General features: G+C 44.6%; 3 protein-coding genes across 3 annotated transcripts; 1 reads left to right on the forward strand and 2 right to left on the reverse strand.

Moving 5' to 3' along the window:
- Positions 1-1595: 1595 nt before the first annotated feature.
- On the forward strand, positions 1596-6897 carry LOC307089144 (sodium channel regulatory subunit beta-1; the record flags this gene model as incomplete). The annotated part of the gene is made up of 5 exons (XM_079755272.1): positions 1596-1635; positions 1968-2134; positions 5079-5313; positions 6007-6166; positions 6852-6897. The coding sequence occupies 5 exons, from the start codon at positions 1596-1598 to the stop codon at positions 6895-6897; spliced, it is 648 nt and encodes a 215-aa protein (XP_079611398.1).
- A 2991-nt stretch (positions 6898-9888) lies between these two features.
- LOC307081312 (apoptosis-associated speck-like protein containing a CARD) lies at positions 9889-17146 on the reverse strand. The gene is made up of 3 exons (XM_079744434.1): positions 16732-17146; positions 16359-16415; positions 9889-10464 (listed from the first exon to the last, which is right to left on the reverse strand). The coding sequence occupies exons 1-3, from the start codon at positions 17000-17002 to the stop codon at positions 10193-10195; spliced, it is 600 nt and encodes a 199-aa protein (XP_079600560.1). The 5' UTR covers positions 17003-17146; the 3' UTR covers positions 9889-10192.
- A 4550-nt stretch (positions 17147-21696) lies between these two features.
- LOC307084644 (apoptosis-associated speck-like protein containing a CARD) lies at positions 21697-23297 on the reverse strand. Its single transcript, XM_079749110.1, has 3 exons — positions 22879-23297; positions 22509-22565; positions 21697-22127 (listed from the first exon to the last, which is right to left on the reverse strand). The coding sequence occupies exons 1-3, from the start codon at positions 23147-23149 to the stop codon at positions 21856-21858; spliced, it is 600 nt and encodes a 199-aa protein (XP_079605236.1). The 5' UTR covers positions 23150-23297; the 3' UTR covers positions 21697-21855.
- Between the last annotated feature and the right edge of the window lie 83 nt (positions 23298-23380).

Below are 23380 nucleotides of genomic sequence, written 5' to 3' on the forward strand. Positions count from 1 at the left end.
CTTTAATTAAAGTCAATGTGACCTCAAACGCAATTGTTATTTTACTTTAAATAAACCCTTCACCGCAACGACCGGGGTGTTGCGTCTCGTAAAAGGAAACGGAAGATTGCAGTGCTTCTGAATGTAGGCCTAATCAGTAATCAGTCGATATGATACACCGACTATAAAACAAATAAACATGGAGGTCCATGCCCCCTAACAAACGAACTAAATTGTTCATATTTTGATCACAATCAAGTTTTGATACAAAATATTGAGTTTCTGAGTTCGGCCTGATGTGAAGGAAGGATATATGGGGACATCTGGTGGTAGGTTAAACTGCATGCATAGTCACAAGCGCTGCCAAATAAATTATGTTACTACTACAGTTCTTCATGTATTATTAGTTAATTGTGTTTGTTGTGATTGTGATGATAAATTGTGTTCTTACCCCGTGCCTTCATCTAATGACCTCGTCTGCAGCTCAAACAAGCGACGACAGGCAACCCTGATAAATAGATCAAGTTAGTTCAAGTTAAAGGGTATGCAGAGTACCTACTAGGCTACCTCGGACATAATAATCAAATCAATGATTTTGTTACATCAACTAAAAGGTTGAACAAGTTAATTAAAGATAATTGGCATGTCAATATTCTTTACTTCATAAATAGCAGCATATGACATCTTTGTGAAATATACAAAATATCACACTCACACCCACATGCAGGCACACACACACGCACGCACACACACGGATACAGTCACACGACCCACAACCGACTACAAGCACAAACACCTGACGCACACTGCATCTGTGTCCTGGTTCCTCCCTGGGTCTAGCAGGGGTCTCGCGGGAACCTGGAGGTGCTGTTTTCTGGCTCCTGGTCCGGTCTGATTCCGGTGTCGGGAAACTCAATCTGCGCTAAAAATACAAACCCGGAGTGGCTTAGAGAGAGAGAGGTGGGCTATATATCTGTCGCTCTCTCTCTCCCCTCCCCTCTCTCTGTATGTTTTTAGGGGGAACAGGACAAGGCTCTACCTCCAGCTCAAGGTCTCTATACGGCCTCCTGGAAGACCTGGAGCTGGAGCGACCTTGGGCATGACGTGGGACCGTCAGAGCCCAAGGCTTCACCCGTGACCTCTGTTGAGCCTCAACATCAGCTCCATTTACCCCTATCGTCTGCTTGTTGATATATTATTTACACGTTATTTATAGCTTATGAATATGTTATGTAGAGCCTCATATTATCTGGTTATGAATACATAGTGGTTGGAAATAAGCTATCAGTTTGTTAATATTTCATAGTTCATAGTTCGTAGGATACTTCATAGTTCACAGTTCATAGTTTGTTTTTCATAGTTCATTGTTAATCATTAATATTTATTAGTATTAGATTTAGTAGAGGAGTCGTGTTTACAACACTACACCGTGCTGAGTCTATATATAGCAGGCTAGAACCCAGCTGCTCTCCACAACATTATTATTCCCAACGTGTTCTCCGCTGCGGATATCTGTTCGGGGGTCGCAGTTATATTGAATGCTTGGAACATGCTCCAGTAAATTCACTAAGTAGAACATTTTTTGGACAGTGCACGTTTTCGTTGCAGTGGAAATAATGTTTATTTTTATTTTCCTAAGTGTTTTAAATCTTTATGGTAAGTATTGAATATTGGCCGTTTATTGTGTGGCAAACAAACAAACATGTTGAATGTGTTTATCATTTGGGGTTGTGATTTTATATGCTATATTATACATAGTTAATATGATAGAACATTTATATTTTATATTCCCAATCAAATTCGATTTCTGTTCTAGACGTTAAAGACTAAGTCTTTTTCAGAACCCCACACTACCTCTACCGTCTCCTCTTCCTCCTTTTCTGCCCACCAATTCAACCTTATCCTCCCCCTATTCTCTTTCCTGCTCCTCTCCACCTCCTCTTATCTCCCTCCTACATCTCATCCTCCTGTTCCTCCACCTCCTCTAGTGTCAGGGTGCTGGGGGGGCTGTGCGGAGGTGGACTCCCTGACGGAGGCGGTGGAGGGGGAGGGCTTCTTGCTGGGATGTATCTCCTGTAAAAGGAGGGAGGAGGTGAAGGCAGAGGCGGTGGTCGACTGGTTCTTCAGACCTTCGGGACAAGAAAACTACAGCCACGTAGGACTACTACACCTCGTTATATACTAGTTAGCTAGCTACCATTTGTGTGTGTGTGTGTTCCTGTCAGATCTTCTAGTACTCCTACTAGTTAAAGTTGGCTACTATTAATTTGTGTGTGGGAATGTGTGTGTGCGTGTTCCTGTCAAATCTTAGTAGTCAATAGTACTCTTAGTATCAATTAGTACTACTAGTTGTAGTTACTATAACTACTACGTGTGTGTGTGTTGTGGCAGCCCGTCTCCCCAAGTTTCAGATACCCAGTAGGAATTACACGGAAAGCAGGGGTTAAAGCCGCAGTCGGCGTTTATTTCACGAGAATAATTAGTCTGCATCCTCGTGCTAGGGTCTCCGGGATCCTCTAGTTCGCCGGCGTGGTGCGGAATCCCTCCGTGTCGCTTCGCCGTTCGCCCGGCCTGGTGCTTACTCCCTCCGTGTCGCTCCGTGGCCCGGACTCCCCCCGTGTCACTCGCTCCGTGGTGCGGTCTGGTGCCCCTTTTAAGTCCGGCTCCTGGTCCTTTCCCTTCCTCCGGCCAGGTGTCCCCGATTGCGCTGATTGGGGGGAGAGACGTGGTGCTCTGTCGCCGGCTGGAGGGTGGCGACGGTAAACCCGTCTACTTCGTGTCCTCGGACCCGCCCGGTCCGAGGTTCAGCGGCGGGATGCCACACTCCCCCAACGCTTGCTCAGGCCTCTGGTCGTCGGTGAACCCACTCAGGCAGGCATCCCGGCGTGACAGGGCGTCAGCGTTGGTGTCCTTGGCTCCGGCCATCCACTTCAGGGGGGCGTGGTTGGTGACCAGGATGACCTCCGTCCCTAGGAGATAATACCTGATGTTTCGGAGGGCCCGGAACCACCGCGTCACTCGTGCGTTGGTGTCCCTGGCTCCGGCCATTTGCTTCAGGGGGGCGTAGTCGGTGACCAGGATGACCTCCCTCCGCCGGCTCTGGGCTTGATAGGCCCACTCGTGGTCCAATGTGATTCGCCGAAGCCGCTTGGCGGTCGACGCCTTCTTAGAGCCGGGGTCCTTGGTCACCTCCTCCATCAGGACGTAGTCGGTGGGGTTGGACAGGGGGTGGCTGGCGTCGTCATCCTCGTGGCCCGTGGGTCCAGAGGGGGCCCGGTGGTCGTCAGAGCTCTCGTCGGGATCTGGAAGTTTCACAGGTTTACCTGTCTCCAGGAGGTCGTCCCCATCCACGTCCAGCGTGATGGCGGCTTCATTGGGGATCGACACGGGCAAGTGATCGTCCTCAGTTTCTTTAGCGGAGTCCCTTGCTTCGACTGACGTCTGCCGCTTCCGCTTCCGCCTCCGGCGTCGGCCTCTAGCTCCGAATCGGCCTCGAGCAGCACCACAGCCTCTGGCTCCGGTGAGGCCGCGGGCTCGGTGTCGATGTCAGTCTCTGGATCGGCCTCGAGCTCTGGCTCCGAGTCGGGCTTCCTGTTTTCCCCTGTGCCCAGCAGGTCGCTAGCATGCATGGCTGCGTCTGCTGCCGGCGTGGCTCGTCTCACGGTCCCGCCTCCCGCGGCCTTGTTGGGTGAGCCGTAGTACGGCCTCGTAGAGCAGGGCCAGACTCTCCGTGGTCTCCCGCTGCTGCTGCTGCTGCTGGGCGGGCGTCACCGCGGTCCCATCCGGGTTCTGCATGCCGGCTGAAGGGGGTTCCCTCACAAAACCGGCCCGCAGCGCGGTCGAGTTGCCTGCATTCTCCGCCATATGTGGCAGCCCGTCTCCCCAAGTGTCAGATACACTGTAGGATTTACACGGAAAGCAGGGGTTAAAGCCGTAGTCTGCGTTTATTTCACGAGAATAATTAGTCTGCATCCTCGTGCTAGGGTCTCCGGGAGCCTCTAGTTCGCCGGCGTGGTGCGGAATCCCTCCGTGTCGCTTCGCCGTTCGCCCGGCCTGGTGCTTACTCTCTCCGTGTCACTCGCTCCGTGGGCCGGACTCCCCCCGTGTCACTCGCTCCGTGGTGCGGTCTGGTGCCCCTTTTAAGTCCGGCTCCTGGGCCTTTCCCTTCCTCCGGCCAGGTGTCCCCGATTGCGCTGATTGGGGGGAGAGACGTGGTGCTCTCTGTCGCCGGCTGGAGGGTGGCGACGGTAAACCCCCGTCTACTTCGTGTCCTCGGACCCGCCCGGTCCGAGGTTCAGCGGCGGGATGCCACAGTGTGTGTGTGGTCAGATTTTCCAGTACTATTAGTCCCGCTAGTTGTAGTTCTAGTAGTACTACTACTGCGAGTGTGTTCCTGTCATATCTTCCAGTACTAGTTACATATGTACTACTACTTGTAGTTCTAATAGTGATACGACTATTAGTGTACATGTGGATTCCCCTCAGATCTTCAAGTATTAGTACTATTACTACTACTATTTGTAGTTCCAATAGCCCTACTAATAGTACTCTGCATGTGTGTGGATTCCCCTCAGATCTTCAAGTATTAGTACTATTACTACTACTAGCTGTCGTTCCAATAGCCCTACTAATAGCACTCTGTGTGTGTGTGGGTTCCCCTCAGATCTTCAAGTATTAGTACTAATACTACTAGCTGTCGTTCCAATAGCCCTACTAATAGCACTCTGCGTGTGTGTGGGATCCCCTCAGATCTTCAAGTATTAGTACTAATACTACTAGCTGTCGTTCCAATAGCCCTACTAATAGCACTCTGCGTGTGTGTGGATTCCCCTCAGATCTTCAAGTATTAGTACTATTACTACTACTAGCTGTCGTTCCAATAGCCCTACTAATAGCACTCTGCGTCTGTGTGGGTTCCCCTCAGATCTTCAAGTATTAGTACTATTACTACTAGCTGTCGTTCCAATAGCCCTACTAATAGTACTCTGCATGTGTGTGGATTCCCCTCAGATCTTCAAGTATTAGTACTATTACTACTACTAGCTGTCATTCCAATAGCCCTACTAATAGCACTCTGCGTGTGTGTGGGATCCCCTCAGATCTTCCAGTATGACCACCCAACAGCGCTTTCCCCAGACCCACTCTTTGCTGGGCGTGTGGAATGGCGAGGCACCCTGGATCCAGACATCCAGATCGGAGCCATTTTCATCAGCAACCTGACGGCCAATGACTCGGGGACATATCGCTGCCGCTTCCAGCGGACCCTCTTCCTGTACCTGTACGACCACGAGGATATCATAGAGAAGATGGTGGAGCTACAGGTGGTGGCTGAAGGTGGGTTCAGTTGTTCAGCCGGAGGCCGTCATTCCGTTCAGCTCAGACACCCATGTCTTTTACCTCTGTTTATATTTAGTCAGACCACAAGCATACCTGTTTAAATGTAATGGTCCTTTTGTATACAGTTATACAATAGTCGCATTATTATTTTAATTACATAATACCATGCTAAGCCCCTAATGAGAGTGTGACATGCATACAGTGACGTGGGTTTTACACATTCACCTTTACATCTTTTTTAAGAAAATGAAAAAAGGAATATGCTGTTTGCTAAAGTAATCAACCCCTTTCACTTTGCCAAATCTCAATGTAAATAAATACACAATGTAATTGTCAGAAGCAACCTATTAAGGGGTGGTCTGTGGAAAAAAATGGAGTGAAAAAAAACTGAGAGGAGAGAGTAAGTTAAGGGATGTAAGAAGAATCATACAATATAGATAGTGTCAAATCAGGCCCTCCTAATCTGTGCTCATGGTCAAGAAACAACTAGTAAGAGATAACGATCTCAGATTAAAAGTTCAGTGGCTGCTATGAAGAAAAATGATAGTGCATGATATACATTTTCTGAATGCTGTACAAATATGATCTTTCTTGCATTAGAGCAAGAAAGAAGCCATTACTTCTTAGCAACGGGATTCTGTTCATTGATTATAAACCTGTTTAACGCACTCCATTTGGCATGTCCCGCAGCCCAGCGCGAGTTGACGGCGGTGGTGGCAGAGATCTTGATGTACGTGCTGATCGTGGTGCTGCAGCTATGGCTCATCCTGGTCCTGATCTACTGCTACAAGAAGATATCTGCAGAGCAGGAGGCCAGAGAGGCCCGCAAAGCCCTCAAGGCCCAGACCAAGTATGCCCTCGCGTAATCATCGTTCTCCTTAAAGGGGACATATTATACCACCAGGTGTGAGTGTGATTAGCCATTACAGGCAGTTTGGAAAATCTTCCTCTTCTGACATCACAAGTGGGCGTGCCCATCTAGATGTATGTCGGATAGATGAGCAACGTTTGCTGCAGTCTACTGGGAAGGCTGGTAGACTGATCTATCCAGCACACATCTAGGTGGACACGCCCACTTGTTATGTCACTAACACCTGCTGGTATAATAGTCACCTTTAAGTGCTGGTAGTGCGACAGTAATGACCATGTTTGAGCTCCATTACTGACTCTACGTAAGGGACTAGATCAGTACGATTATCTTCAACACATACTGACAAAGTACACCCTCAAGGTCCAGACCAATTCAATGTGAGTACTCTGCAAGTACTCCTTCAGTATTGGTCGTACAGACAGTACTGATAGTTGTCCTCAAGACTACTCTCCTTTATTAGAAAATAGCTGAGTAGCTGAGATGGTACTTTTAACACTGATGGGTTGAAGGGTTGGATCCTACCCATAGAGCAAGGCATTAACACACCCAGGGTTACGAGCACACATGGTTGTAGTACTCATGGCATGCAGTTCTCAGGGTTTGCAGTATTTGATGTGACTTCAGGGGAACTCCACCAGACCTAACCTGTTGTGAATATGTTCAGACTTTTAGGTCCGGATGAGGACTGCGATGGCATCAAGACAGAGTGACTGAAGCGATCCACCCTCATGCTCCAGTGGTATTTGAGTAGAAGTTGAGTATTGGTTAGACTGAAGTCTTCCAATAGAAGGAAAATACCATTTTTAACTGAAGTCTTCTAGGGGTAAGCTCATGCAGAGGTTTTAAGCAGATTTATTTTTCCTTTTAAAGTCTGTTCATATTTTTTTTCTATCAAACAGGAACTGCAAGTGACAATTATAAATTGATCAGGTGCTACAGTTTTATTTAGGTTTTATAACAATATATTTTATATATATTGTTTTTGGCCTACAATAATAATAAAGTTTCATAAGTAACTACTCAAGCACTGTTCCTAAGGTAATCTGGATGTTATTTCAGTACTTCAGGTCAAACTTTTAGCAACCAAAATGGAGCATCAATGCAGCCCATCCACCAGTGAGAATAGTATTGACAATAGTACAGTAATTAATAATTATATAGTATATAGTAATATAATGAAAGTAAATATAATACTTCTGTACCCTGAACATCAGTATATTGAATAACCATTACTTTTACTTGAGGACAACTTCAGAGAAGCATACTACAGTCCTATATATCTATTGGAGTATATGAGCAGATTTTGTTCACGCCTAAAATAAAAAAGGCAAGATGACGTAGTTTTAGGTTTATAGTAAATATATTCAAATTGTACATCCAAACACCACATATGATATGTTAGACACATCATAAATACTTAATATATGATTTATATAACATATATTGTGATCAACTTGGGAACAAAGAGATGACTTGCCACCGTTGGGCCGAGGCACAAGCCGACAACGACCTTGCAGCATGACTGGGGCCCGACCCCCCTCGTTTCATTAAAGGTGTTGACGGGAGAGCTACCAAACGGATCTCCTGTTCAGGAGGGAAGGTGGAGGAGGGGGGAGGAGGCAGAAGAGGGGAGGGAACCAGGGAGAGATCCCCTGAGAGAGCCACTCTTATTGTTTCAGGGTCTCTGAACGGTAAGTTTGACTTTCCCTCAATCCACATTTGTCTTTCTGATGATCCCTTGCTCTACCTTGTCTTTCTTACCATCTCTGTCTTCATTCGTTCCGGTTGCTTCTTCTTAGTAAGAGCTGTGAACCGACTCCTTGTCTGATGTTTTTCCGGTTAATGTAAGGAGTTTTGATGTTTCTCCTGGTTTTGACAGCAGGGCCAGAGCAGCGATGACACCCATCACCAACAGCACCCAGCTGCACTCCCTCATCCTCTCCCTTCTCATGCGTCTCAATGGCACGGTGGCCGGGGAACACTACGCTACCCAGCAGGCCGAGCATGGTCAGGGGTTTGTTTACATTCTGCTGGTGGTGGGACTGTTCAGCTTCTTCACCTTCGGCATCATGCTGAGCTACATACGCTCCCGCAAGCTGGAGGGCTCCCAGGACCCCTACCACCAGTACATCGCTCACGACTGGACCAAGGCCCCGTCTCCTTACACATCTGCGTGCAAATCAGCGCAGGCCAGGTCTCCAGCAAACTCCACCCCCGACACTGTCATCTGCAATCCTGCAACCGATCCCGGCCTATTCCGCGAAGCCAATCGTCTTAAGTCAGAACTGTAGTTAATGTCTAAAATAAATGTCATGTATCACATGATGACGGGTTTGAATAGATGTTCAAAGTTCAACAGAATAATAACTATTATTTCAGGTAGTTTTCATCTTCCACAACAATGACTGAGTGACTTTAGGACCCAATGACTTTGATTTAATGAGATGAATATATACAAATAACTTAATAAAAAAGAATATCCCCCAAAAGGCCAATGTGTATTTGTATACTGTGAGATTAGAACAGCTAACAAATAAACAACAGTCTTCAAACTTAAGGACATAACGTAATTGAACGAGAAGCAACGCTTCTCGTTCAATTACTGAGTCCAGATCAAAAGTGTAGTTTTGATCTGGACTCAGTATACCGCTAGGTTTACTATAGAGCACCAGAAGATGATTAAGTTAGAGCACACACACAATTTACTTCTCACACACGACAGGGTTTGAATCCAGCTCCAGGAAATGCAGTCGGCCCGGCCCCATCAAGCGTGTGGCCTCGAGTGTCACTCGCCTCCCATTCACTTTGTACTGGACGCGGGCTGGACGTGTGCTGCTCAAGTTGGGCAAGAGATTCTGGGAATCTCGCGTGCGGGCGGGTAACTCGGTGATCGCGGCGCGTTGAAGGGCCGGGACAAAAGTTGAACTTCATTACATTTTATGAAAATAGTGAGCGCGTCTTGCAGCGCGCGTTCGGCCATTTGATTCGACAATCGAAATTCAGTGAGTACTGGCGGACAAAGCGTACGAGTGGTGAATTTAATTTCATGGTTTTGAGCACTTCCATCGACATAGTGGTAAACTCCCACAAGCAATCACTATAGAGAGTGCGGCGAGGAGAGGATAGGAGAGGATCATGCTTGAAATTAAACAAGTCCCCTCTCGCTTCCTAATCTGCTCGCAGCAGATGGAATCCTTTCAACCGTTCCCCGAGCAGATGCCCTGATTGGTCAGAAATTACCCGGTAGTTTTAAATCTAAATGGATCATATGGATCCATTAATCGAGTAATCTCTCAACATATATTCTCAATAGCGCATCAATAGCTGAGCATGCCCGTAGCCAGCTATGAAGTCACCGAGGTCCGGACCTCTGTACTTTTTTTCAAAACTGTATCAAAAATCCGCGAGTGAGAATTTCTCCGAGATGATCGATGCTTCAATCAGTTTAGACTTGTTACATTGTGTCCGCCGTGTGTGACATCTGGTGGTCCTGGTAGGCCTTGGTCGAGGCCTCAACCAAATGGAACCCCCAGAACTGACGCCGCACCAATGTACCACTGTTTTTCAAACCCTGTGCCCGGGATTCCAAGAAATTACAATGTTTAACATGAATTACCTATATCCTATGACCGTAAAAACTAAATTAATTCTAGTTCCACATCTTCTGTTCCGTAAAAAAACACAAAAAGCCTGAATCCTAATTCATTCACCCAATCGATTATTATTTTATTTTTTACTGTGCATTGTCCTGTCATACAACATTCCAGACCACTCAAATTCGCGTCACTTGCGCGTATACGTTTAAAAAACAGCCTGATTCCTAATTCATAAAAATAGGATAGAGAAACATTAGGCATAGTATTTATTTATTTATAACAAAATTAAACAACAAAACATTTAGTTGAGAATAAGTAATAAAAGACCCAAAACAATCAGCACCCTCCATTATTGTTGTCATTAGCACCAGGCTGCTTATGTTTGGCGTTAAATGTACCACACCATGGCTCAATATCTCCTCAGGTCCTCGAGAAGAAAAGGCTCTATATCCTCCAGCAATCTGAGGAAGATGTCCTTTCCTTTGGTTCCGCTGGACATCAGGGCCCCGTTGTACAGGTGTCGGGCCTGATCCTGCGGGTTGGGTTTGGCCATGATGTCGTCATAGTCATCCTGACTCAGCACCCTGAGCTCCAGCAGTTTATCCAGGATAGGTGGAAACCTCCGGATCTTGAGAATTAGAGAACTCCGGTGTTTGTCCACAAAGTGCTCACCAGGACTCGCTAGAATTACAACATTCAGACTCTCATTCCCATTCTTTGTTACAAATTACTATATAGCAATTATAAATAGGCAAATTGAGAGAGTTCGAGATGATAAAACGATAGGGACAGAGAGAGAGAGAGAGAGAGAGAGAGAGAGAGAGAGAGAGAGAGAGAGAGAGAGAGAGAGAGAGAGCTTTACGTGGTAAAGTTAGTTTTATATTGGACGTTGGATAATGACACATTCGAAAAATCTATTTTGCACGGCTACGAGGGACGAATTTGTGTCAAACCAACTTATTTTGGAAAAAGAAACATCTTTTGATTTTATACAATTTTTAAAGTTGATAAATGCTTTAAATCTTTTATGCGGCTTCACCTTTTGACTTACCCATGTCAAATCACATCAGGTGAACTCAGCTAACTGTCCTACATATAACACAAAGCTTATTTTCTCCCAAAAACACCCTTTGATTTTATACAATTTTTAAATGCTAAATGCTATAAATCTATTATGCGGCTTGACCTTTTGACCTACCTGTAACAGGATCTATGATATACTGTGCAGGTTTAATAGACGGAGACACTCGTGCTGCCGGTGTAGCCTTGGGTACTTTATTACAAGCTTGTTTACATTTCCGGTGTTCACCCCTAAACCTTCCCCAACCTCCTTACAGGTTCCTACGCATATCACTACATCTCCCCCTTTTAGTGAGTACCAGTATTTCTTTTGCTTTCTTTGAGTATTAACAATTAATAAACATACTCTTCATTAACAATAAATCTACTCTCCAGTATAACATTTATCTTCGACACTATAAACCTGAGACAAACCCACTTGTGTGAAGTGGTATCTCCTTTAACCAAAACCAAGAACACAGAACATATAATTATTATTACCATCATTCTGTCTAGGGGTCAGGGTGGACTACCTGATACCCCGGAGCCGTGCAGGGATTATTCTACCCTGTGTAACCACGCTCCCTAACTGTATAAGACTGGTGATTACAAGTCCATCCTAGTTGGGTTTCTTATGACCCGCCCTGATCTTGTCACGGTAGGAGTCTCTGGAATGACCCTGATGTGGAGTCTGTTTCTTCGTAGACTTCCAGAGGGTAGGTCAACATTGTAAGATCTTGGTGTTGGAGCTGGGCCACTGACAGTTCCAGACTGGCTTGTGTTTCTCACCCAGACTCTTTGTCCTGGTCTGAGGTCTTGTCTTTCTTTTGCACAGTGTCTTTTATTGAACCAGAAGGATTGCTTCTCCTTCATGTCTTGATCCTTCTTTTTGAAAGCCTGGAGGTCAGGCCACTTAGTCTGTAGTTTGTCCTGGCTAACGGGCACAGGTGTTCTGATATGCCGACCCATCAACAGCTGTGCTGGGGATGATCCATGTGACAATGGGGTAGCCCTGTAAGCCATGAGGGCCTTGTGTTGATCCTCTCCCTTCCCCAGGAGAGACTTCACTGTCCGCACAGCTCTTTCAGCTTCCCCCGTTGCTCTGCGGATAACGGGGGCTGCTGGTCACATGGCTGAAGTCATATTCTTTGGCGAAGTCCGTGAACTCAGTTGCTGAGAATTGGGGGCCGTTGTCTGTGACGACAGTCTCCGGGACTCCATGGCGTGCGAATATGGCCTTCAACTTCTCCTTTACATGGCCTGTGGTGGTGGAAGTGAGGTTGGCTACTTCAATGTAGCGTGAGAAGTAGTCGATACCACAAGGTACATTGCGCTCTTCCACTGAAAAAGATCTGCTGCAACACGCTGCCATGGTCTAGCAGGTAATGGCGTCGTCAGCAGTGGTTCTGGTGCATTGTGAACTTCTTTTGCACAGATTACACAGTTTTCCACTTTTTGCTTTATGTTTTTGGTCAGACCTGGCTACCATACAGACTGCCGTGCTCTGGCGATGCATTTTGTCATGCCCTGGTGACCTTCATGAATTTTGTCGAGCATCTCCTCTTGCATAGCAACTGGGATGACGAGTCTTTCGCCCTTCATTAGCAGTCCGTCTGCTACTAGCAGATCCTGGCGATACTGCCAGTACTGTTGAAGTTCTGGTGGGAGAGCCTTTCTGTTTGGCCATCCGGTCTGCACCATGTTTTTGAGTCTTTTGCAGACATCATCTGTGTCCTGTGCGGCTCTGATCTGAACCAGTCTCCCCTCTGATGCAGGTAAGTGTTCCACTATGTTGTTGATGTACAACCTGACATATGTCTCCAGCTGCTTTTCCTCCTCTGTAGGCGTGGCTTGGATTGGAGCCCTGGAAAGTGCGTCTGCTGTGACAAGATTTTTCCCCGGCACGTGTTCAATTCTGTATGTGAAGCGGAGTAGCCGCAGTCTGAGAGTCAGTCTGAATCTCAGAACGCGTGGGGGCAAATCATCAAGGCCTCTGCTGCTCAGTAGGTAGATGAGGGGTTTGTGATCTGTCTGTATGAGAAAGTCCATCCCCACTAGATAAGACTGAAAGTGCTCACACGCCCATGTCAACGCCAGCGCCTCTTTTTCAATCTGGGCGTATCTACGCTCTGCCTCTGTCATGCTGCGTGAGATGAAGGCAACTGGACGCCAGTCCCCTGACAGTTGCTTCTGAGACAGAACCCCTCCGAGCCCAAATGAGGAAGCATCTGCTGCAACTTTTGTGTCTCTGTTCGGGCAGTACTGTGCCAGGACAGCGGGTGAGCTCAGTTCTCGACGCAGCTCCTCGAATGCCCGCTGCTGCACGCTCCACCAGGCCCAGTCATTGTCTGCTTTCAGCAGGTCTCTTATTGGCTGTGTGAGCTCAGCGATACGTGGTGAAAACTTCCCCACATAGTTAACCATGCCCAAAAATCTCCTGACATCAATCAGCAACATCTTTAGGTGTGGGCATTTCTGTGATTGCCTTGATTTTACCTGGGTCTGCTTCGATGCTCTGTGCGCTGATGACGTGACCCAGGAAAGTGACCCGCTCCACAGCAAACTTGCATTTATCGTTGTTGAGCATCAACCCCTCCTTTTGGAGTCGCCTCAACACTTGGTGCAGCCTGTGGTCGTGTTGTTCACGAGACGTCCCAAAGACAAGAATGTCATCTGCATGACAGACGGTCCCTTCCAGTCCTGCCAGCATCTGTGTCAGCCGCTTTTGGAAGTGCTCCGGTGCCGATGAGATTCCAAATGGCAATCTGTGGAAACAGTACCTTCCAAAAGGCGTGATGAATGTGGTCAGCGGAGCTGAGTCTGGGTGCAGGGGCACCTGCCAGAATCCTGCAGGAGCATCGAGTTTTGTGAACACTGTTGCACCTGAAAGCTTCGCCAAGGTTTCATCAACAGCAGGCAGGATGAGTCTCTCATGGCAGATGTACTCATTTAGGTGGGTTAGATCAACATAGATTCTGATTTTTTCGTTGGGTTTTGGTGCCACCACCATCCCTGCGCACCAATCTGTGGGCTCGTCGATAGGTGCAATTACTCCCATTTTCTCCATTCTTTGGAGTTCCTCTTTAACTTTGGCCACCAATGGTAGTGGTACCCGACGTGGCAGTGACAAAGCATAAGGCTTGGCGTCCTCCTTCAGCTTAATTTTTTACTCCCCTTGCAGGCGTCCCAAGCCTGTAAAAACGTTGGGGTACTGGCTCTTGAAGTCTGCTGACAACTCCTGAACGCAGTCAACTGGTCGCAGTAACTGCAGTACTTTGAAATTGCTGGAAGGCCAAGCAGCGGTGTGGCCAACCTGTCTATTACATAAACAGGTTGAGTTGTGGTCCGGTCTTTGAATGTTATTGTGCCATTAAACTGACCTCTCACTTTAAGTGGGTTGTTGCTAGGTCCACATAGTGGCATCGTCGCTCTTGTTAGTATGCCATGCTGTTTTTCTGAGTAGACTGTAGGTGAAATGGCTGTCACCTCCGCACCAGTGTCCAGCTTAAAGGTGGTTTGTTGCCCATTTAACATCAGCGTTTTTTTCCATGATTGCTGCTCACCTGCCGCCACTTCTCCCAGGAAAACAGCTTCCACTTCTGGCTCATGAATTGCCTCCACTCTGCCTGATCTGCATACAACTGCATAATGGCCTTTCTTATGGCATTTTCTGCACTCTGCCTCCCGAGCAGCAGTTATTGAAGGAATGTGCAGGTGTTTTTCCACACCGGCCACAGCTCTTCTCTCCTTTTCGAAACTCCTTTTGAGTCTTGCTGTATGTGCTTTTTCCTGTCTGACTTTGTCTGTGAAACTTTGATTTGAATTTCACCATGTCAACGTTTGCTTCTCTCTGGTCATTGTTAGTTGTGTCACGTACAGTTGGTTGCTGTTTTTTTATTTCTTCATGTTGTCTGATTTTTAGGACAGTTTTTGCCAGTGTTAGTTCACTGTCCATCTGCAGCTTCTCTGACAGTCCATTGTGTCTTAAGCCTACCACTAATCTGTCCCGAATCATTTCTTCCTGTAGTGTGCCATATTGACAGTGTTCTGCTAGTTTATAAACTGCAGAGATGAAAGATTCAGCCGTTTCCCCCGGCTCTTGGCATCGTTTGTTAAACCGAGCCCGTTCGTATATTACATTGTGTTTGCAAATAAAGTATTTTTCAAAAGCATTTCTTACCACAATGTATTTCTTCTGGTCTGCTCCACTTAAACCCAGTGTGCACAAAATGTCATCTGCTTTCTCACCCATGGTGTAAACCAGAGAATTAACTTGATATTCTTCGTCCTTTTCATTCAGTCCTGCTGCGATCCGGAACCGTTCAAAACAGCAAATCCAGTTGGGCCAATTACCGAAGTCTGAGAAGTCAAAGTTATCCGGTGGGCTTATTGAGAACAGGGACTCCATTTCTCCGTTTGAAGGCTCGCACGACACCGTCTCCACCGTCTCGCTGGCTCTCTGCTCTGCTAGTTTCTAACTGTTAGCTTAGCCTAGCTTATCCCCGACGGCATTTACACTGCACAGAAGTCCGTTTTTATTTGCCAAACCATCTTTCAGGAACTCCAACGTCGCTTGTGACGGGATTCAGCACTTCTGACACCATGTAACAGGATCTATGATATACTGTGCAGGTTTAATAGACGGAGACACTCTTGCTGCCGGTGTAGCCTTGGGTACTTTATTACAAGCTTGTTTACATTTCCGGTGTTCACCCCTAAACCTTCCCCAACCTCCTTACAGGTTCCTACGCATATCACTACACTACCCATATCAAAACACATCTGGTGAACTCAGCTAACTGCCGCACACATAACACAACCTTATTTTTTCCAAAAACCCAACCTTTGATTTTATAAATATTTTTTACTCTCAGAAAATTCTATGAATCTATTATTACTAATTTTTTTAATGTTAAGAAAAGCTATACATCTATTATGCGGCGGCCCATAACATTAAAAAAATAGTATAAAATCAAAATATGATCTGGATCCAGTCAGCAGCCTTGCTGCGGAGTTCTGGACCAGCTGAAGGTGAGAGAGGAGTGTGTAGGACAGTTAGCTGAGTTCACCACGTGTTTTGACATGTGTAGGGCAAAGGTCAAGCTGCATAATAGATTTATAGCATTTGACATAAAGAAATTGCATAAAATCAAAGGGTGTTTTTTTGGAGAAAATAAGCTTTGTGTTATGTGTAGGGTAGTTAGCTGAGTTAACCCTATGTATTTTGACATGGGTAAGTCAAAGAGTGAAGCCGCATAATAGATTTAAAGCATTTATCAACATTAAAAATGGTATAAAATGAAAAGGTTTTTTTTAACAAAAGAAGCTTTGTATTAATAGGCAGGCCTTGTATTAACACATCAAAGTTGGTTTGATACAAATTCGTCCATCGAAGCCAGTGCTAAATAGATTTTTCGAATGTGTCGACTATCCAACTTCCAATATAAAACCAACTTTACCACGCTGAGAGAGCGAGAGAGAGAGAGAGCGAGAGCGAGAGAGAGAGAGAGACTAACCTGTGGACGGTGGGGTTGTACTATTGGCACTAGGTCCACTCCCCGGCGGATTCAATTCTGCGCCAGTAGAAAAATAAATAAATGGCATATATATATATATATATATATATATATATATATATATATATATATATATATATATATATATACATATATATATATATATATGGGCAGGGCAGCTCACAGGAGACTGATGAACAAATGGTTGGATGACCCTAGTTAATGTGAATGTATTTTCATTGGAAGTAATTCGCAATGTCTGAGAATTCACTTTCCATGACGTGATTAAACCCAACTCGAGAGCGTGTAGGCGCATTGTGAGATCTCCTCTTAATCCTAATATCCTAACTATCATCTCCATTAATCAACTTACTCTCCAGATCGGCCATAAGTTTCACTGCGATGTGGTTACACTCAATGGCCCGCAGCGTTTCCACCGCTACCCTCCCGGCTTGAGCGTCAGTGAAGGTTGAGACGAGAACATCAGCGATACCGATTTCGTCCTTGCCCTCCAGTGCTCTGCGCCTGACCCGAGGCTCTCCCTCCCGCTCACGGTCCAACAGATTGGCGCAAAACGTCCTCAGTTCTTTCTCAGACAGATCCTCCAGCGTGTCTTTCAGAACTTGTCTTATCGTTGAAGCCATAGCTTACACCATTGAGATATATAGTCCTATTAGTTAAATATATTTATAATTATTCAAAAGGTTGCATACAAAAGGTTGTCTGAAACCAAACGCCGTAAACGTACGCTAGACAAGGAAGAGCCAGATAGCGGAAGTAAACTACACTACGACACCAATCGATTTTTTTTTTACTGCGCATTGCCCTGTTGTACAACATTCCAGACCACTCAAATGTGGGCGTAGTTTCTCGGTTGCATCGCGTCACTTACGCGTATCAATCGTTAATCACATTAAAGCAAAGCAGTACAGGTACACAAATAGTCCATTCTCTACAGCCCTTTATGTTGCACTGGATTAGCCCTAATGACAGCGGTAAAGCAACACACAGGTCAACTATTTAGTTTGTATTATTGTAGCATGAACGGATTTGCAAATATGACGAAATAACTGTGAAGAGAATAAACATTACTTTTTAAATTATTATTATTTATTTATTTACATAATAAATTACACATTGTTCTAAACATGAAGGCGATCGAGGTAGATAGTTAACAAAAATGAAGTGAACCAAATTATACAACAAAACATTCAGTTAAGATTGAGTAAAAGACCCAAAACAATCAGCATCCTCCATTATTGTTGTCATTAGCACCAGGCTGCTTATTTTTGGTATTATATGTAACACACCATGGTTCAAGATATCCTCAGATCCTCGATAAGAAGAGGCACTATATGGTGGGTTCCTGAATCCTCGGACGCCAGCCTTCCGAGTTGCACGTTTGACGTCACTACCGGTGTCGGAGCATTCATAGCGTTCCTGTTCGTCTTTGTGATTATGGCATGAAATTGGCTAGCCGTTGTTTATTGTTAGCTACAGGGGCGTAGGAATGAGTTTAACATTGGGGGGGACACATATCGGAAACCTGACAGATCCGTTAATGGTTTGAACAGAAATATGTCATAAATTAACTACACTGAAAAAATTCACAAATATATTTTATTCTACAAAAAGATACATTTGTAAATGTAAAGGAAAACACATTTTGAATGGCAGTAATGAACTCATAAATATCAAATTAATTCTTCAATTGCACGCTCAATCATCCAGTTTTTTAGAATAAGAAGCGGTGACAAGACGCAGTGTTGCGCTTTCAAAATAAAATAAAATATTTTTCGCCCCCGGTGTGAGTACCAAATGTGTTCGGCTGCCAGATCGGTTCGGGGGTCCTAGATGCGCAATAATGACGAACTTCCTGTAAACGATGTCATTAAATGCGCATGCGCATACTAAAACGCTGACATGTTTTTCCGCTCTTTAGGTAAGTACTGTATTAACGATCTCCTTTTCTTTTCTATTCTATGAATAAAAGAGGCGTTTTTATGTGACTAAACACGCCACAAACTATTCAAAGCAGCATACTTGAGAAATAAAACAAAATAACTACAGCCAACTTATAATAAAGCAAAAACAATATAAATAAAATAGATAGAAATTTTAAAAATGAACTAAATTTGTATGAAGTTGTGTGTGTGTGTGTGGGGGGCTTTTGTAGGTGATAATTACCCTTAACCTAATACCATTGAATTAATTGTTTTCTGGCCTTAATTCTGAAAACTGCCTTTGTCTTTGTTTATTTCATTTATTTTCACAGAAATGGAAGGGTTTTATACTGAAGTCAAGCATTACCTCAATCTAAAAACATACCACAGCTTAACAACAACCGCCCCAAACCCAGAGAGCAGGAAGGCCAACATTAGGAGGGTCTCAAAGACCTACTTTCTGAAAGGTAAGTCACAGTGTGTCAAACACAAATGCACATTTGAGCCAGTTTATCGGTAGTATTCTGTATTGGCACTATTCCTTTGCTTTTTTCTTCCAAGTACTGCCCAAAACATTTGCATTTTATATTGTTTTATGAAACCATATTCGACTTGCGCATTTTTGCGAGTTGGAATTTCACATCGAACAGATACTTTAAACTGTGCTAAAAAAAAAAGCAAATTGTTTTTTTGCCACCAAGATAATATATTTCTTATTTACTGCCATTTGATTTCTTTTGTTTTTCCTCAGAATGTTACCGACCGGTGCTTCATTTCGGAGGTAATTGTTTTTACTTCACTAGTGCTGTAATTATTAAATTATTAAAACTCATCGACTGCTTTCTTTAGCTCTTTAAAGGACATTGATAAAGAATCAAACACTTTACATCCCATGTTTTTGTGGTAGTGGAAACCAAATGGGCATATATGGGGATGTGTTATAATCAATTTACATATAATTTTCGATATTGAAATTGCTGTAGCCTTATGCAAAAAGCTTTAAACGCCCCATTGCGTTTGAAACTGTGTTGTTGTTGTGTTATCTATGAAATCTTCTTGATCTTGCCTGACATCTATTTTACAGTTGCCAAAGTCAGTGCTGTCTGACATCCTCACTGAGGTGGTACTCCAAGATAAAGCTTACCCAACTTTGGCTCTGGTGTGTTCCACCTTCAGGAACATAGTGTCCACTGACAGGTTCAAAAGACAGGCACATTTTCTGTGGCTCAACAGTAAGTGCATCAGTGAAGGGTGCATCAGTGTACAATATCCTAATTTAATATAATAATGTAATGTCCTGTGGGGTCTATACATGTTTTTACTGCTCTATAAAAATAAATGTGCTATTTCATCTTACACTTTGTTTGTCACAGGCGTCACTACATGGTGTAGAGTATCCGCCAACTACAGAGCAGAGTTCTACACCATGTACAGTATTGGGACCTGCATGGCATGTGGTCGGCTCTACAAAGTCTGCAGAGGTTCTTACCTTCGATAATAGGGACTTTAAGCAGCAACGTTTTATGGCAACGGCATCGGGTTGCCGTAATATAACTCAAGTATCACTTAGCCACTCTCTACTTGCTTGACAAAACACCCATTCCTCCTTATAAACAGACGGACTACTGGAACGGGAGGTGATAACATAAATTCCAGAATGCCAGAATCTGTTCTTTTTTTCTGTTTTAGGATATATTGGTACAGGGAAAAGAGGCAAACTGGAAGGAATATATTCCGACAGCTACGACGGGGGGTACTGTGATGACATCTGCCGTCCAAGATCATAGGTACATTTAAATTGTAAATATGGATACAAATCCCTGACGAGACTAATTGTATGAAGTTGAAGGTCTCAAGATAAATACATCTGCACACCTCTGCGTCTTTCAGATGGCATTTCCCCCCCCCCCCCCCCCCCCCCCCCCCACCTTCCCTTCGAGAGGAGTGGAGATATGGCTTGATGACTGTTGTTTTCAGAGCCTGTGGGAATACACCTGTGCGATATCGCCACCGCAGGCCACATGAATAAAAAAATATATAATAATATACAAATATGTCAGTGTGTGTGCCCGTGTGTGTATCCAAACACATACACTGCAATTCACATACACACATACAGCTCAATGTAAATCCATAAAAAACTGCATGTTTTGATCCCACGGCCAATTGAGGATATATTCATGAATTATATACATTCTTATAGGCCTACCTTGAATTTTTTACTATTTTACAGATGTTTGTTAAATTGTAGAGCAAAGATACCCCTAGTGGAAACGAGGAAAATGTTACATTTTATATTGTTATTAGTTGTATAGGCAAGGATACAAGTCAGTGAACATCTGGAAAATCATTAAAAAAAAAATCAATATTCAATGACTAGGATGAATATCCAATATGAACACATTCATGAATTCATCCTCAATTCAACATGGGATCTAAACATGCCGTTTTATTATGGATTTACATTTAGCTGTTCCTCAGTTGTATGTATTGTCTTATTTATTCTGTTTTGTATGAGCAAATAAAATCTCATCAATCATATGACTGTCCAAGCTCGACAGTCGATACGTCATTTGTAAGCGCAGGACCCGAACCGATCTGGCAGCCGAACACATTTGGTACTCACACCTGGTATAATTTTTAGGTGGGACAAATGCGCCTGTCTCCAATATTGGAGAGGACACGTCCCCTCTGTCCCCCCCGGTTCCTACGCCCTTGTGTCTGAGAATTCACTTTCCATGACGATTCGTGATTAAACCCAAATCGAGAGCATGTAGGCGCACTGTGGTCTAACATTGATATCCTCTTAATCCTACTATCCTAACTATCATCTCCATTAATCAACTTACTCTCCAGTTTGGCCTCAAGTCCCACTGCGATGTGGTTGCACTCGATGTCCCGCAGCGTTTCCACCGCTACCCTCCCGGCTTGAGCGTCAGTGAAGGTTGAGACGAGAACATCAGCGATACCGATTTCGTCCTTACCCTCCAGTGCTCTGCGCCTAACCCGGTCCACGGTCTAACAGGCTGGCGCAAAACGTCCTCAGTTCTTTCTCAGTCAGATCCTCCAGACTGTGTTGCAGAACTTGTCTTATCGTTGAAGCCATAGCTTACACCACTTAGTTATATATTAGTTCAATATATTTATATATTAGCTTATTCATTAATACAAAATGTTGTCTGAAACCCAACGCCGCTAACTAGACCAGGAAGAGCCAGATATCGGAAGTAATGACACCCGATCGTTGTTTTTTTTGTTTTACTGTGCATTACCCTGTCATAGGATTCCAGACCACTCAAATGTTGACGTAGTTACTCGGTCGCATCGCGTCACTTACGCGTGTATACCTTTGAAAAGCGCCTGATTCCTAATTCATAAAAATGGATAGAGAAACATTGTAGGCATAGTATTCATTTATTTGTGACAAAATTAAACAACAAAATATTCAGTTAAGATTGAGTAAAAATAAGACCCAAAACGATCAGCGCCCTCCATTATTGTTGTTATTAGCACCAGGCTGCTTATGTTTAACGTGATATGTAACACAACTTGTCTCAAGATCTCCTCAGGTCCTCGATAAGATGATCCTCTATCTCCTCCAGCACGCTGAGGAAGATGTCCTTTCCTGTGTTTCCGCTGGACATCAGGGCCCCGCTGTACAGGTGTCGGGCCTGATCCTGCGGAGTGGGTTTTGCCATGATGGCGTCATACTCCTCCTGACTCAGCACCCTGCGGTCCAGCAGTTTATCCAGGATAGGTGGAAACCTCCGGATCCTCTGAATCAGGGAACTCCGGTGTTTGTCCACAAAGTGCTCACCAGGTCTCGCTAGAATGACAACATTCAGACTCTCATTCCCATTCTTTGTAACAAATTATTATATAGCAATTATAAATAGGCAAATTGAGAGTGAAAGACGATAAAACGCGATAGGGACAGAGAGAGAGAGAGAGAGAGAGAGAGAGAGAGAGAGAGAGAGAGAGACACACACAGAGAGAGAGAGAGAGAGAGAGAGAGAGAGATGATAAAACGGAGGGGGTCAGAGAGAGATATGGACAGATAGGGACAGAGAGAAAGAAAAAGAGTGAGACACACACACACACACACAGATGATAAAACAGAGGGGGTCAGAGAGAGATATGGACAGATAGGGACAGAGAGAGAGAGAGAGAGAGAGAGAGAGAGAGAGAGAGAGAGAGAGAAACTAACCTGTGGACGTTGGAGTCATACGGTTGGCGCTAGGTCCACTCCCCGGCGATTTCAAATCTGCGCCAGTAGAAAAAATAAATAAATGGCATTTATATAGGCCTATATATATTTATATATTGCTCGTGTCTTCACATTCTGAACACAGAACTGTCCTAGGGCAGCTCACTGGATTCTGGTTTACAAACTGGTTTGATGACCCTAGCTAAAGTGAAAGTATTTCCATTGGAAGTGATTCGCAATGTCTGAGAATTCACTTTCCATGACGATTCGTGATTAAACCCAAATCGAGAGCGTGTAGGTGCACTGTGGTCTAACATTGATCTCCTCTTAATCCTAATATCCTAACTATCATCTCCATTAATCAACTTACTCTCCAGATCGGCGTTAAGTTTCACTGCGATGTGGTTACACTCGATGGCCTGCAGCGTTTCCACAGCTACCCTCCCGGCTTTAGCGTCAGTGAAGGTTGAGACGAGAACATCAGCGATACCGATTTCGTCCTTGCCCTCCAGTGCTCTGCGCCTGACCCGAGGCTCTCCCTCCCGCTCACGGTCCAACAGATTGGCGCAAAACGTCCTCAGTTCTCTCTCAGTCAGATCCTCGAGACTGTGTTGCAGAGCTTTTCTTATCGTTGAAGCCATAGCTTACACCACTTAGTTATAGATTAGTTTAATATATTTATATATTATTCATTAATACAAAATGTTGAATACCCTGAGCTCTGAAACCCAACGCCGCAAACGTAGGCTACACTAGACCAGGAAGAGCCAGATATCGGAAGTAAACTAAACTATGAAACACAATCGTTTTTGTTTTTTTGCATTGCCCTGTCATACAGGCGTAGGCGTAGCTAGTTGCTCGGTTGCATTGCG

This window comes from Pollachius pollachius (genome assembly GCF_949987615.1).
Source record: "Pollachius pollachius genome assembly, chromosome: 1".
NCBI classification, from domain to species: domain Eukaryota; kingdom Metazoa; phylum Chordata; class Actinopteri; order Gadiformes; family Gadidae; genus Pollachius; species Pollachius pollachius.